A 15004-nucleotide genomic window follows, 5' to 3' on the forward strand; every position below is an offset into this window, starting at 1 on the left:
TGTGAGGTGCCTCTTCATTCCCCAATGCACACTGCGAAGGAACCGGTGCACAGGCCACGGAGAGGCGGGGACACACACTCAGGAGGGGACGGTATACACTACCCACATGCTCCCTTTACCCAGCTTGAGGACTCGGCTTGGAAACTAAGAAGCAAATTTTCTTGCTGACTGATTTGATTCTATACAACTCTTTTTGAATTTCATTGTTGCAGCCGTGGAAGAACGGCTTTAAAATTGAACCAATAAATTGCAAAAAGTTCTCAAAATGTCCTTTATTAAATGCTCATTAAGATATGCCCCAGTTCTATAAAAAACTTGAGAATTTGTGGCCCTAACCCTATCACTGCAACTCACGTCCTAGATATCAGAATCGGGATTGTCCAAAATCTCCACAAGAAGCAAAGCAGGAACAGCAGGACTAATACGACGGGATATTCACAAACAAAGCTCCCCTCCAATCATCTCTCCCTGCTTCACCTTTGCCATTTACTGATTGGCTGTTAGGATCTACCAATAATAACATGCAAATCAAGTGCAAGGTGAAACTGCAAATGTGGCAAAGACCTAGGACTTCGCGAAGATGAAGACGTGCTGGAGAATAGCATGCATCAGAAGAGGCGGCCTTTACGAGTTATGACAGGCTCTAACTGAAGAGAAAAGTCCACACCGGGGACCGGTGGAGCACAAGAGAATGATTTTACTGTTAAGGTAAGAGAAGCCCTCAGGAAAACTGATGATACTCTCAAATATTTTTGCAAAAAAAAAAGGTCATTTTACATAAGTCAGACGTGAAATAAAGAATGTCTAATGAGGCGATCATAAAACTTTGTTTAAAAAAAAATACCAAAAATTAAACCTGATTTAGTTTGATATTAATTTAGTAGTCTAAGAATGCACAGTTGCAATTGGTACCTAATTAAGACAAAATAACATTAAAATTTTTTTTTTCATTTCCTTTTTCAGGGTAAATTCCTAACTACATTTTTTATCCTATGTACTCTAAATTTGGATTCGTTTCAAGAGTTAATAAAAATAAAGGTTCTAGGGGAATATTTTCTCTACCATGAAAGTATGTAATAATGGATGTTTTTCCCAATTATTATTTTTACCTATACAAAAATTTCAAATGTTCAAAACACTTCACCCAGTAAAATGTTAAGCTTTTAGCTGAACTACAGTTTAAATGAAACGTGAAGATTAGATGTAAACTAGATGAAAAACAAGCTCTACCCATGCTGACACGGTATCTGACGGGAAGCAAGTTGACACCTTGGCGGAGAAACATACCTTGTAGATCAACTGAGAATAGTAATCCGAAACCCCGTCAAGGGCAGCACTGCCAAAAGCTCCTAGAAGTCGATTCCCACTATTAAATTGGCCACTGCCATAAGGAAGAAAGTGCGCAAAGTTCACTCCAATAATTGGTTCCATTAGAGGGAGCAGAGAGAGCTGCTATTAAAAAACACATTTGAGAGTAATGTACACGGTACACAAAACAGGGCGCTTCTCAACTTTTCTAAGACCTGAGGCAACTTAGTTAAACAAGGCTTGAGAAAAATAAGACAAAAATTTCAAGTATCGAAATGCTGGTGTAAAGTGGGAGGGACGAATGAATCTTCAGAGATATGCTTAAAGCTGTGTTCCTATCTGTCTCGCAGGGACGCTGCCAGGCATCTAACAGGGAAACACATTCCTCATCTTTGCTCAGCAAGAATCAGGGCGTGAATGAAGACCAGGTACCCCCCGTGGCACATGAGAGGCTCTCGCCCCGTCTTTCACAATTACGAGGTGTGAGCACAGAGCTCGCAGTGGGGAGACACAGCCCCCACATTTCTCTGCATCCAGGGATGAGGGATGCGGACGGCCTCTGGTGCTGACACTAAGTGAATGCGGCCCGTCGCCTCCCATGCACCTGTTTTACTTAATTTCCAGTGTCAATAGGATACGGTGCAGCTCTGCAAATAGAAACTCCATGAGTTTCCTTGCTGAGAAGTCTATTCCGGTAACTCTCTCTACTGTAATTAGGCATTGATCGCAGTAAAGAGAAAGTTTCAGTTTAACAGTGTTGAAAAGGCTCGCACATCCTCGAATTTTTAAAGGGGCTACTAGGGAAGGCTCACCTGTTTTAGGTGGGTAAAGGTGTCCGAGGCCGAGTACATAGCTTGTTTCTCCTCTTCATCCTTTCTCCTTTTCTTTGAACGAGGTGCTGCCTTCTCCCCAGTCCTCTGAGTCCGTTTGCTTCTCTGCTTCTTGGTTTCCCCTCCATCTGCTTTGGGCAACTGGCTGTTGCCACATCCAAAAGCACCTTGCGTTTGAGCCCCCAAAGTTTGCTAATGTAAACAGAGAGGTTAAGAAATCAGTGAGCTAGTCACATACTGACCCAGCTCCGTCCTGACACGCATTCCTGGCCTGGGTGCTACAAGTCAACAGGGAAGACGGCGGCATCAAATGTCTGTCTGAACTGTCACCCCTTTTCTCAAATGTTATCCTCACGGGTGGAAATCAGCAAGCCGCCGAGCCTGAGGAAGAGCACAGCCATGCAGTGCAGCCTCCTCCCCTTTGGAGGAGGCACCGCCCACGGGCCTGTCCACACGGCGGTGCCAGGCGCAGACCACAGAGCCTCCTTCCCGCCGGGAGGAAGGGCTCTTAGCCAGATGGCTGCGTGGCTACCGCACAGTGGTCTCACTGGGTCCCCCTGAGGAATGGGTGAAATACGAAGTCTGCAGAGACAACTGACAGTCTTCAGAAAAGCTTTGCAGCCTGTGCATCTTAGCTGAGAGAACAGAGAGCCTCAGAGATCAATAAACCACTGACATCGGTCAAAGTCGCTCACACTCATACATCTGACTGAATAATAATTGCTATCTACTTAAAGTCAATGAAAGAGGACCTAGATACAAAAGCAGATACATCTTTGTTTACTTTGTAATTAAGTGAGAATGAACCTCAAAGGGGTTTTTCAGGGTAGTGCAACCAACACCTACAGATACAGGACTGTTTTCAGGGCCATTGTTTCTGAGCTTGATAGCTGCACTTTGCTCAAGGCAGCTATAGCTGCTGAGCTTATTTTCATGAATTCTGCATTTAATCTTTGAGGGTTCTGGAGATTATAGTTTCCAATTGTACTCTAAATAGCTTAGAGCATAGACAGAAAACTTTTTCTATAAAGGGCCAAGAGCTAAACGTCTTAGCTCATACCAAGAGGGGAGGACGGGAAGCAGGCCCCCACTGCCCGTCCGGGTTAGAGCCACGGTTCTCCCAGGGCAGGCCCCATGCGGCAGAGCGGGCATCACCGGGACCGGTTAGAAACACACTTCGCTGGTGTCCCCAGACCCAGCGAATCAGAGGCCTGCGAGTGAGACCCTCTAGGCCAGCGGTTCTCAACCTGTGGGTCGCGTCCCCTTTGGGGGTCGAACGACCCTTTCACAGGGGTCGCCTAAGACCATCGGAAAACAAAAAGATACGATTCATAACAGTAGCAAAATTACAGTTATAGAGTAGCAATGAAAATAATTTTATGGTTGGGGGTCACCACAACATGAGGGACTGTATTAAAGGGTCACAGCATTAGGAAGGTTGAGAACAGCTGCTCTAGGCGATTCTGACACACTCCAGTTTAGAGAATCACAAGCCTAAAGCTGTCCTCTCCGTCTTCATATGCCTACCAGTCACCTAGAATCTTGTCAAAAACGCATTCTGATTGGTAGGTGTGTGGGGGACATGAGACTGCATTTCTTAACATGCTCCCAGGTAAGGTCACGCTGCTGCTCCCCAGGACTGCAGGCTGAGCGGCAAAGCCCTTAGGAGACTGACAGTGCAGAAGCGTACATGAGCGCGCATGGGCCAGGCACCTTCGGTGCTTTACAGGCGTCACCTCAATTCCTCACAATTACCCTAAAAAACCAGATGTTACTCCGTTTCAAAGAATACTTTCAATTCTAGAAGAGCGCAAAAGATTCAAAGTCATTGGAAAGTCTGCCTGAGGTAAAAAGAGTTAACATTTTAATGTACCTGTTTTTGATCTTTTAACTGTGTCTACACTGAAACATTGAACAATGGTGGCACTTGGCTTCGGTTTGTTTTGGTGGCTGCTTTTTAAACGTGACCTGTGGTTGTTCTCCAGGACATTAAACATTCTTAGATAGCATAAATGTTAATGGCTGCCCCCCAAAATCTGTGCATCATTCAGATTTACACTATTGAAATAATTTAATCAAGTAGCTACTGTAGTTGTTTGGGGTGTGTCCTTTCTCTCACGTTTTCTCTATTATGGAGACAGGACATCAGCTCTCCATGGAGCTACTGCTTCACACTTTTCTGAGTTTTACACTCCTAAGGCCAGGAGCCTACACATGCAGTTGATGGGTCAAAGCTGAAAGGCGTGCCTTTTACGAAATGGCCAGTGTGCTTTAACTCCTTTAAACCTGTGGCAACCCCACAGGACGGGCACTATTACTGACCCTGTTTTACAATGAGGAGGCCGAGGTACAGAGAGGCTGCCCACCTGGGCCACTGAGCTGCCTAAGTGACGAAACGTGGTTGTAGCGCAAGCTGAGTGGGGCGACCTGTCAGCGTTTCCAAGAAGACTAGACTGCTCCGCTACAACGAGGACGACGCTCTTCTCCTAATCCCAATGTCTGTGGGAGAAACAGGCTCGGCGTGGAGAAAAACTGGGTCTATCCAACCACAGGCACACCAACTGTGCCTTATGTGTGATTCGGCAGTAAATGGATTTCATCCTTTGTGAAACGGGGAGAAACAGTTGTACCTGCACATGATTAAATGGTATCTTAGGACGAGTGCTCAGTACAGCCTAACGCCTGGAATGTGCTAATACAGCGTCCCTGCCCGCTGCCGCCCTCCCAAATGGACATCAGGATGTGTGACAGAGTCCAAACATTTACACATCGGCAACTCATCTCATCCCTGTCTCTCTCGTAACACCCTCTGTGCGTTTTTACGTATAATCACCAGTATAAGGACTTAACTTCCGTTCAATATGCTGAGTACTGACTGCGCTAAGCACTGTTTGAGACACTGAGAGGAAAGTGCTCAGGACGCAGCCCACGCCCTTCGGGGCACTGTCTAAGACAGGTGGTGGCACAGAAGCTGCTGTGCGAGCACAGGGGCATGACACATATTTGACATGGGCTGAGCTGAGACGGGACCCTGGAGAAGTTGGTTCCAGAGCTGAGCTTCAAAAGATCAAGACATTGGCCGGATGTAAAAAAGGAGGGAAGGCAGAGCAGGCAGAAACAGCAGCATGGGACCGTCCACGGGAGGGCAACATCAGAAAGAGGTTCAAGGGGTTGAGAGTCCCCAGGGGAATTTGTCACCATTTCCAGGGGGCAACACATGCCATGGAGAAAGTGGCAGCAGCTGGACATATCTGCTGGTGACAAACACGACTGCAAGTATTACCATTAAAATTTATAAAAATCACATCCATCTATCGGGTCAACACTCAGCCTCTACTGAACGGTCAAACACAAATAAGAGAAAACAAAGAGTAAGCCAACACTTGTAAAAAGAGCAGCTACAGTAACAACGCTAAAACTGAAAATTTGGACAACTAAATAATACCGCTCCCCACCATGCCACTAAAATATGACAATTATGAAACCCGTCTGAGAAGCCCTGTAGGGAGCCCGCATGAAGACACGAGGAAGGCACTGCTGCTTCCACGAGGTAAAGAAGGGAGAGGCTGTTGCCTCTGGCCCCGGGACCCCAGTTTGGGAAACGTCTCAGGCAGCTCACTGAAATGGGGGGTGGCCTCTTGGAAAGGCGTATTTACAAGGAAGCCCTTCGTGCACAAAGCAAAACCAATGTTTTATAACTTAAGAAGAGCAAACTATTGATACACGAAAAACCACAGATAAAACAGCGCCTCCGCGGGAAGGCTGTGTGTGCGACATTAAGTAATGCTTCGCTGGACACCACGGACTCCCACTGAGTGACCCCTGGGAGCCCCACAGGGCACATTTCTTCAGTAAAAATACAGACATTGTACTTCTTACCTTTTGTTCGATCCACTCAATGTGGTAAGGCGCACGTTACATATGAAATGCATTATAATGACTTTGATTTTTGAAAAATATAGTAAACAAATTATGGCTTAACATAGTTTACGTAAGTCAACACATGGAATCCATGGAGCCTCAAACAACAAAATAAAAAGTGGTCCTTTGGAGTAAAAAGGCTGCAAAACAGCATTGGAATTGATCTAGCGGTTGATACTAACCTGCTGTGACCATAATTTAAAACAAAAGGGGAGAAGTGACATAGTTTTCCTGTCACACTCACCAGTCCTTCAGCTGGGGGCTGCCTCTCGGCGGCTCTGCTGTCCTTTGTCCAGTCGCCTTCTGAGCCCAAAGGGCCTTCCGGTTTCTGGGCTAAAAGGGCCGCCGCCTTCTTGTTTTTCAGCAGGTGCTTCAGAAGCTCGTTGCCGGAGTCCCCTTTGGCGGCAGGGGCCCCAGCGGGATGGGGAGGGCTCTGCCCCGAGGACACGGGACCAGCCCCAGCGTCTTCTGCGGCCTTGTTCCCCGTGTGTCCCTCTAACTGAGGCCCCTCTTGGCCAGGGCCCTGCTCGGGACCGGCCGTCTCCAGCTGGGCCTCGTCGGCGGTGGCCGGGGTCTCCGAGGGCAGCCTGTCCACGTCTGCTCTGGCAAGAGTCTGCTGGGGAGCAGCTCCTTGCGAGAACTCGGTGTCCGGCACTTTGTTTTCTAGTTCTGTGCACAGCTGGGCTGTGGCCGCGCCGGGAGCTGCCGGCCCGGCCGGTTCCCCCGACTCGGGCTCCACTTGCTGGGGAGGCTCGCTGGGAGTGTGCCCTGGGGGAGTGGAGGTAGTTTCTGAGACACTCGGAGTCGGGGGGGCAGTTATATCCGAGTGGGGAGTGGACGGTGCCTTGGTGGATTCTGCATCTTCATCTTTCTTCTTCTTTCGTGTTCTTTTCTTTTTCCCTTTTTCTTCTGGGATTATATCAGAATACAGCTGAATGAGAGACTGGGTCGACCCAGGGTAACTCTGTCCGTGGGTGACAGCAGGGTCTTGGGCACATGGGACACTGCTGCTGGCTCCTGGAGCTGCTGCAGGTAAAACAGGTGTGAAAGGGGGCCTCGCCGGGGACTGGGGAAAGCTGGCCACAGACAGGCCTCCATGCACCTGCTTGGCAGAAGGGAAATTTGGGCTGTCACCAGAGACTACTAGCGCATCAGGGACAAATGTAGGGGGGGCGACCTGCCTCTGCTCACTGCTCGGCAGGAACGCTTGGGTAGGGGGGGAGTTGACACACGGTAGGTGCAAGGCATGCAGCTGTATGGCCGCTCGGCCTTGCTGCTGGTGCTGTGGCGACGGCGGCAGGGCCCTCGGGGGCTGCATGAAGTCACAGGGTAAGTCAGAGCCATAGAACTGATTCCTGCCCCTGGACTCTGAGCCCAGCAGGCCGTGCTGCCCCCTCTCCATCCTCTGCTGCAAAGCCCTCTGTCTGTCTACTTCCTGCATCAGCTGGATTCGCTGTCTTTCCTGCTGCTCTCGTAAACGCTCCTTCCGTTCCCGTTCCTGAAAACTTTCACTGAAGGGATTATTGTCATCGAATTCTACCCGTGGGGGTGGTCCACTCTGGGCACTCGCGTTTGACACGGGCCCTGGGGCTGGTGCGCAAGTTTTTATTGGTAGCTGGGCAACTGGAGGCGGAACCCTTGGCGCACTGAGAGGAAGGTGAGCAGGGGCACTGGGAGGCTGCCACCCGGTCAAGCTGGGCATCCGGGCAGGGCTGGTGTGGCCGGACAGGACCGGTGCGTGCTGCTGCAGCTGCTGCGGCCCCATGGTGAAGCTGGGCTGGCCCGTGGCGGGTGGGGTGGCACCAGGAACAAGGGGTGGCTGGGACTGGACGCCTGGGAGCCCGGCGGGCGGGGCCATGGCGCACTGCTGCTGCTGCTTGATCCGGTAATCCTCGATCAGCTCCGCGTGCTCCTTCTGCTGCTTCCGGATCTGCAACGACACGGAAAGCGTCCTCACTTACGGTCCTGCAGGCATTGCTGGCTGAGGGTCACGGTCGGGGGAAGGGAGTTACACGGAGGGGCAGCTAGAGCTTCTAGCGGCAGAAGTGTTTTGCTTAAGCAACGGCAAAAATCACAGAAACTTGGATTGATAAATATTATCTCAAGACCACCAATCTTTTTAACAACAGGATTTTTATAAAGTCACCTGTAAAACTTCTTTACATCTGAAATACCAAAAACAAATTCAAAATACAGTTTTCTGAAATAAACAGCAAGAAAATCTTACCATGAAAATCAAACTATTTAAACTACACATCAAAGGTAAGCTAAAACAATAAACAAAGGCTACACAGAATCAGCTAATTGTGACATCTTAGAAGTTCCATTAATATGTAAGGTTTGAATAACTGTGCGATTTAACTCAAATTTCAACATGTTAAGATTTCATTCTTAAATATACAAAAAGACACAACATGTTAAGATGAATTTCTAGCATGTATGCAACACCCTCCTCCCAATTAGAAAGACTAGATCAGTGAAACTCTGAGTTTAATAGCTAACATACTCAAATTACAATTTTTGAAACACATACAGAGCTAGTTTCTAGTAGGGTCCTGACTGACCTGTCTCAGTTTATTCATTCCCAAAATCTTCGTGCCTCAAAGGGCAAGATGCAGACCAAGCTCAAAAAGATGTGACCCATGTCCTGGGAGCACCCCACCTCCCTTAAGGGGCTTCAGGAGAGGGGGTGCAGGATGACTGGCACATCCTTCAAAACCATCGCCTTTTGGATGTAAATTATACTTATTGGGTTGTCGGAAAAGTCATGATGTATTTTTTCTGTTTTTTGTTGCAAAAACGTGTCAAGACTTTTCTGACAACCCAATAGTATGTGGAACCCAGTAGCTCTAACAGGTTTTCAGTCTATGTTCCTCAGTCTCCCTGGCAGACCACATACTCTGCACATTCTGGTTTTGGCCTGGTCTCCACTAGCTGTATAACTTCTATCTTATTTTCTTGTCTTCTCTGACCAGTTTACTGGCTCAAACTGAGGAATTACTGCTGTGTTGGTGGAGCAGTACGAATACACATGAAGCAGCTAGAAGAGAATGTGGAAAATGGAAGGCAGCCATCTTGCCTTTCCCACATTTACAACACCACTCTCAGCTGCTTATCTTTACGAGATTACACTGGACTGGCGGCAACTACATAGTAACAGAGGCTGTGTCCCTTTTTCCAAGTCCACTATTGGCTTCTAAATAGGATTCGATCCATGGACATGCAAAAACTCATCATAAAAAATTTACAGAAATACACCAAAGGCAATGAAAGTGCTAAAATTACATTATAAGAAATACCCATCCTTAAAAGAATCTTTACTTGCAATAAACATGAACCCAGAAGGTAAATTTAAAGAGGAAAGAAACCTCTAATCCTGGAATATTCTAGTTTTCAATAATAGGAATTATAATCACCTCATTGTTTGGTACACTGCTGTGGCGGCTACAGCTGGAGATGAGACGTCTGGGTGGAAATCCCTAATCGGTAATCAGTAGGAGCGACCACTCACCTTTGATGACTCACCAAGTTCGTTGTGTGTCAGGGGCGGTGCTGGAGAGGCTAGGACAATGTGTGCAAGTGTGTCTGCCAGTGTGCAGTCCGCAGGAAGCACTCCGGTTTTTACTGAGTCAGTCTGCTCTGAACTCCTCCTCTCCACTATTAACATTTAGGTTACTTTACTGTTGTATTTTAAAATATTAAAACTGACCATGAGAAGCAAAGCTGACTTTTTGGGTGTACAATTCTATGATCTTTGACACAGAAAGGCAGTAGTGCAGCCATCACCACAATCACACGCTGTAACCCTTTTGTAGTCAACCTTCCTCCCCCCACCCCTTAGACCTGAGAATGTTATAAAAATTGAATTGGTCATAACCTTTGGGGATCAGCATCTTTTACTCAGCATAACGCTCTTGAGATATTGAGATGTCTAGTTGTGCACTGACAGTTCATCCTTTTTCAATGCCGCGTGGGTATACCCCGCTTTGTCTGCCCATTCACCACTGAGGGATCGTGGGGTATTTCCACTTTTGTGTAGCTAAGAACAGAGTTGCTATAAACATTCATATCCAGGTTGTGGTGTGAACCTAAGTTTTAATTCACTTGGGTAAATACCTAGGAGTGGTCTCTTGAACACTTATTGTTTTATTTTAAATAATTTAAATTTTACTTCTTTTTATGTATAATTATTATTTGAGCGTGCGCATTTTGAGAAACTGGTTTCTAGGTTTTGTTTTTCAGGAATGAGTACTTTACATAAGATATACCAACATATTGAGAAAAAATGTTAGTCACATCCTATGAAAAAGAACTGCCAGGACGGTTCAAATGCTGCATCTGAAACCCCACCAGAAACCAAGGAGCCCAAGGCGACAGGCAAGCCAAGGCCAACTCCAAAAGAACAAGTCCTTCTCTGGCCCCAGTTCCGGTTCCCGCCTATACCCAGAGCCCTGTCCTCAGGGGCTGAGGACTTGCACAGTCGTTTCTCAGGGCAGGTAAGGCTCCCAGTTTCCCCAGCTGTACTAGGCATCACGCCCGAGCATGAAAATGGCTCTTCTAAGTCAGGACTATGAGGATTAATCTCTAGTCCTCTCTGGAAAGGACTGGGGCTGCTTCGTCAGCCAGTGAGGGGCTCAGAGCTGTCACTTGTGCACTTTCGTGAGCCTCTAACACAGATCGAAACGCCCTGCGGCCTCGTGCTGACGGACACCTGTGGCCGGCCGTACCTGCTCCAGCTGCCTCTGCACCATGCTCTGCTGCTCCGTGACGTGCTTGAGCTGCTCTGCGTCCTCCTCGGGAAACTCGCGGCCCGCTTTCTTGGCGGTGCGCTGTTTGGCCGACAGGGCCTTCTTGGACTTCCTGTGGGCGCCGATTTGCTCTTCAAGGTATTTCTGCTGCATCTGAAGAAGCTGCTGGGTCTCCTGCAGCCACTCTTCATACTGCTTCCGTTGTGAATCATCTGAGGGGAAAATTAAAAATTCGTCTGTGTTAATTTTCTGAAGAGTCCAACAATATACAAGTTACACAAATCCATTTTGTTCAGAAATGCAGTTTCCTATGACCTTGTAATAGGTATTTTGAAAACACAATACTAAATATTAGACCATAAATGCAACTATAAAATAGGAGATTTTAGAAAAATCTTTGAGAAAACCAAAGAATGCATGATTTTAGGACACGGATTAAGTTCATACTTATCAATACTACGAATCCAATCTTTGAAAAACAGAAGACTTTTATCTAATGGAATGTTTTTACCTAATGAACTATCAAATTCTCTAACCCACAAGCCAAACTATATATTTTGTTGTATGTGTATTTTATTAATTCACAGATTTTAAAGAAACAAAGTAAGACATATCCTATTAAGGTCCAGGACATGGATTAGGTATTGTTTCCCATGCAAATTTTCCTACGTTTATCAAGTTTTCCTTGATAGTGGAAAAAATGTACTAAGCTGAGAGGGAGGGAACCTAGAATATTTTAGAAAGGGTCAATATGAAGTCTATGTTTTATAAAGGAAATCCCGAAGTTAAAAACACTGGTAATTTTTATGAATTGTGTAACAAATATACTTCTGTAAATAAGCAAAGGTAGGGAATAATCACCCAGGTGAAATCTTTTCTACTTTGATGACTGTCATTAATATCTCCCCAAATAGTTCTCTCTTCATCCTGTACCAACATCCCCTCTTTATTCTTTAAGGGCACTTTACTTCACTGATGCCAAATTCAAAAAAAAAAAAAAATAAGTCATCTTATGGTAGTGAAATTCAGAATATACCTTTATGACTCACTATACGACAAAGAAATGAATCCATACAACTCCCAGAAGGACGTTAGCTGGAAAATGACACCAATGGTAACAGAGGATTATCGTACAGTAAGAATGCAACCAAAGCCAATGGGCACAATAAAGCCGGAAAAAGCCAGTTGGTTACAGCAGTTTACTTGCTTTCAATGCAAATATGGGTTCAAATTGTGATAATAATTAATGCAGGGGTAATTTCAAAAGGTTGGACTTTGGGTTTGTTCCTAAACCCAGAAGTTCCAGTATATGTATGAACATGAGATCTAGTCTAAATTTGCAGGGCATTTTTCAAGAACAGGCTTTTTCACAAGATTTCAGAAGTTCTGCTTCTGGTAGAGTGAGACCTACCGCAAGGAAAGCCTTTCTGGTTTCTGGAACCAGGAGAGCAGAGGTGAGCAAAATGAAAAATAATGGTGAAAAAATAGTTAGCTAAACAGTCTGAAGATTTCGGAAAGGTTCAGTTTGGGGAGGACTTTAAACACTATCCTGAACCGCCTTGGGACCCCTGGAGACAACTAGAAAGGACTCGGTGGCATCCTTCATCCCTGACCTGCACGCCATGCTGCTAGCCCAACTTGTTTCTAGCACATGCCCTACGTGGTTCCCATTCAGTGTCCTTCCTGTTCACTGAGGCAGACAGTCATTAGAGCAAGAAGTCGTTTAATTCTACAGGTTGTAAAGTGCCCAATTTATTAAAAAAAAAACACAAAACAAAATAGCAACAATATTGAAGAGAATGGGGAAGATGGTTTTTCTGTATTAAAATATTTATCTCTAATTCTTCATGCACAGAGAACAAAAAGCAGTGAAAACACATCCCTTGAGGGTAAGATGCCGAATAAGGTTTCAGAAAAGATGAGGGCGCTGAGATTTAAAATTTAACACACCTACGCTAACTTCAAGGTTTTAGAAGAGAACAAATATAGTGCAAACAAGCAATCCCCAGAGAACATGTAACTTATTAGATTTATACTTACTGACAAAGCCTGGACCAAAATTTGGAGGATTAGGCCTAGAAATCTGATGTGTTATACTGCCATCCTAAAATAAGTAAAATTTACAAATAGGTTTATTCCACATTTCAGTTAAAGGGGAAAAAACTTTTAAAAAAGAAAGAAAAAGAAATGGAAGGAAAAAAGCCCTTTAATTTCCTGAGACATCTTTTAAAGCTCTCCCTTTTATAAAAAGTAAAATGAATTTAGTGCTGACAACCTAACTGCTAAAAAGTTTAAATTATCTCTGAGTTGTTATATTTTCTAGATTTTAGTTGAAAAACAATTATCTTTGAGGTGAGCGACTATTCGTTAGAAATATAATAGAGGTCAAATCAAATATTGTTAGTACTTAGCTAGAGATCCACATAAAACCCTACTTTTTGATGAAATCTAATGGTTTCTCCTGCAATTAAGACATAAACATGGGTTCTGGATTTACTAAATTCCACGCCATAACACAAAGTTATCTATAAACAAGAACCAATATCTCTAACATGTACAAACAATAAAACAAATATACACTAATTTAAAATACTAGTTAAAGGTCTGTTCCTTCCACGGTGACTGAATAGTTATTAATCCCAGTTTCCTGGCAACAATCTGATATATTTTAACTTTGTAAAAGCATTTACTCAGTTGTTACAAGTTCAGTTAGACATGAGCTGCATACAAGGTAATGATTAAACATGAAACTAGTAGCAGCCAGCCCTTACTACATGTAATCCTTATAAAACAAAGCAGGTCTTGTAACATTTGACAGATCAGAAAACTGGGGTTAAAGAACTTGCCCAAACTTGCACAGTAAATTCAAAGTGGAATTGAGGTTTTTTTAAAAAAAAAAACTCAGCAATGAAGCCTGTGCTTTTTCCACTGTGTGATGTGGTATTCCTCTTTTTTAATAATAAAAATAATATAATTATCAGCATACTAAATCTAACGCACAACTGGCAGGTCAAAAATGAAAATGCTAAAAAGATATGTAGTAGGGTAGCTTAGTAAATAGCTTTCTCTTTTCTTCCGAAGGCAGATACGTAAAAAAAAAGAATTTTTTTTTGAAGAAAATACTATATGAAATGAGCAATTCTACTTTCCCGGACATTGGTTGACACGAAATATTTAAATATGTATAGTTAAAGATCGTTACAATGAATGGTGAATACTCAAAAAACTAAATTATTCCAAGGAACAAACAGCAGAACATGACAAGACTATCTATATCTAAATAGAATGATTATAATCATTATTTTCTACTGTTTATAGCAGTTTTACATTTTAAACATAATGGATTAATTCCAAAATGCAGGACACAAAACCGTCTTTGTGGAGTTAAAAGTAAATGAAAGCAAAACCAAACACCTAAGCATTTGGTTTCCCTCCAAGGGATTATCTACCCTTAAGTATATTAGGTCCTTTTCAGAAACCACTGTCCATTGTTTAACCTTAATTTGTCTTTCCCTCAAAAAGTAATACAAAATCTTTATTTCTGCAAGCCAATACTATATTTTGGCAGCGCTCTAAGGCTTGCACTACTGTCTCTGCGAGGAGGTTTGGTGAGGACCAGGAACCTGGTTCTGAGGGACTGGTCACGAGCAGTGGTACCTGAGGGACTGCCTGGGGCAGCAGGTTCTGGCCCTCGCCCGTCTGTGTCCCCGTCACCGGCGGGCCCATAAAGGGGAACCTGGGAAAGAAGAACACGTGTCAAACGGGCAGCATGTGGGCTCAGGTGACTTTAAGCGCTAACAGTCCTCGCCTCCAGGGAAGAAAGCAGTGGGAGCTCCTCCTCGCCCAGGTCATCCACCAGAGCCCCCTTCTGTGCACAAACGCGTTCCATCCTCACTGCACACCTCCCCCAAGTGCGGACGGACTCACACTGTCTCACTTCACTTCTGATGAAGGGAAGGTTCAGAGAGATGGAGTAACTTTTCCCTCAATGACCGGAGGGGCTGGGAGAAGCCAGCTAGGCTACTCGAGGTCTCGCTCTCTGATATACGCCTCAGTATATCTTAAAATAAAATTAATTCATCTTCTGGATTAAAAAATATAGTGAAGGCATACTTTTAGTACATAAAATCCAAATACTTTGGATTTTAAAACTAAAGCTGTATTTCAATTAAGAAGTGTCATACATTTTTGTACATT

At 44.7% G+C, this 15004-nt stretch overlaps 1 protein-coding gene across 5 annotated transcripts in view; it reads right to left on the reverse strand.

The window, feature by feature from the left end:
* KMT2C (lysine methyltransferase 2C) overlaps positions 1–15004 on the reverse strand; it is a 229757-nt gene that overhangs the window by 19228 nt on the left and 195525 nt on the right. For all 5 annotated transcript variants that reach the window (XM_019655384.1, XM_019655383.1, XM_019655381.1 and 2 more), the window contains 6 exons: positions 14465–14543; positions 12848–12911; positions 10787–11019; positions 6304–7989; positions 2121–2330; positions 1288–1452 (listed from right to left, as the gene is read on the reverse strand). In XM_019655384.1, the coding sequence (XP_019510929.1) occupies positions 1288–1452; positions 2121–2330; positions 6304–7989; positions 10787–11019; positions 12848–12911; positions 14465–14543 (2437 nt within the window). The remainder of the gene's footprint in view (positions 1–1287; positions 1453–2120; positions 2331–6303; positions 7990–10786; positions 11020–12847; positions 12912–14464; positions 14544–15004) is intronic.

The sequence above is a fragment of the Hipposideros armiger genome, unplaced genomic scaffold, assembly GCF_001890085.2.
Source record: "Hipposideros armiger isolate ML-2016 unplaced genomic scaffold, ASM189008v1 scaffold_239, whole genome shotgun sequence".
NCBI lineage: Eukaryota > Metazoa > Chordata > Mammalia > Chiroptera > Hipposideridae > Hipposideros > Hipposideros armiger.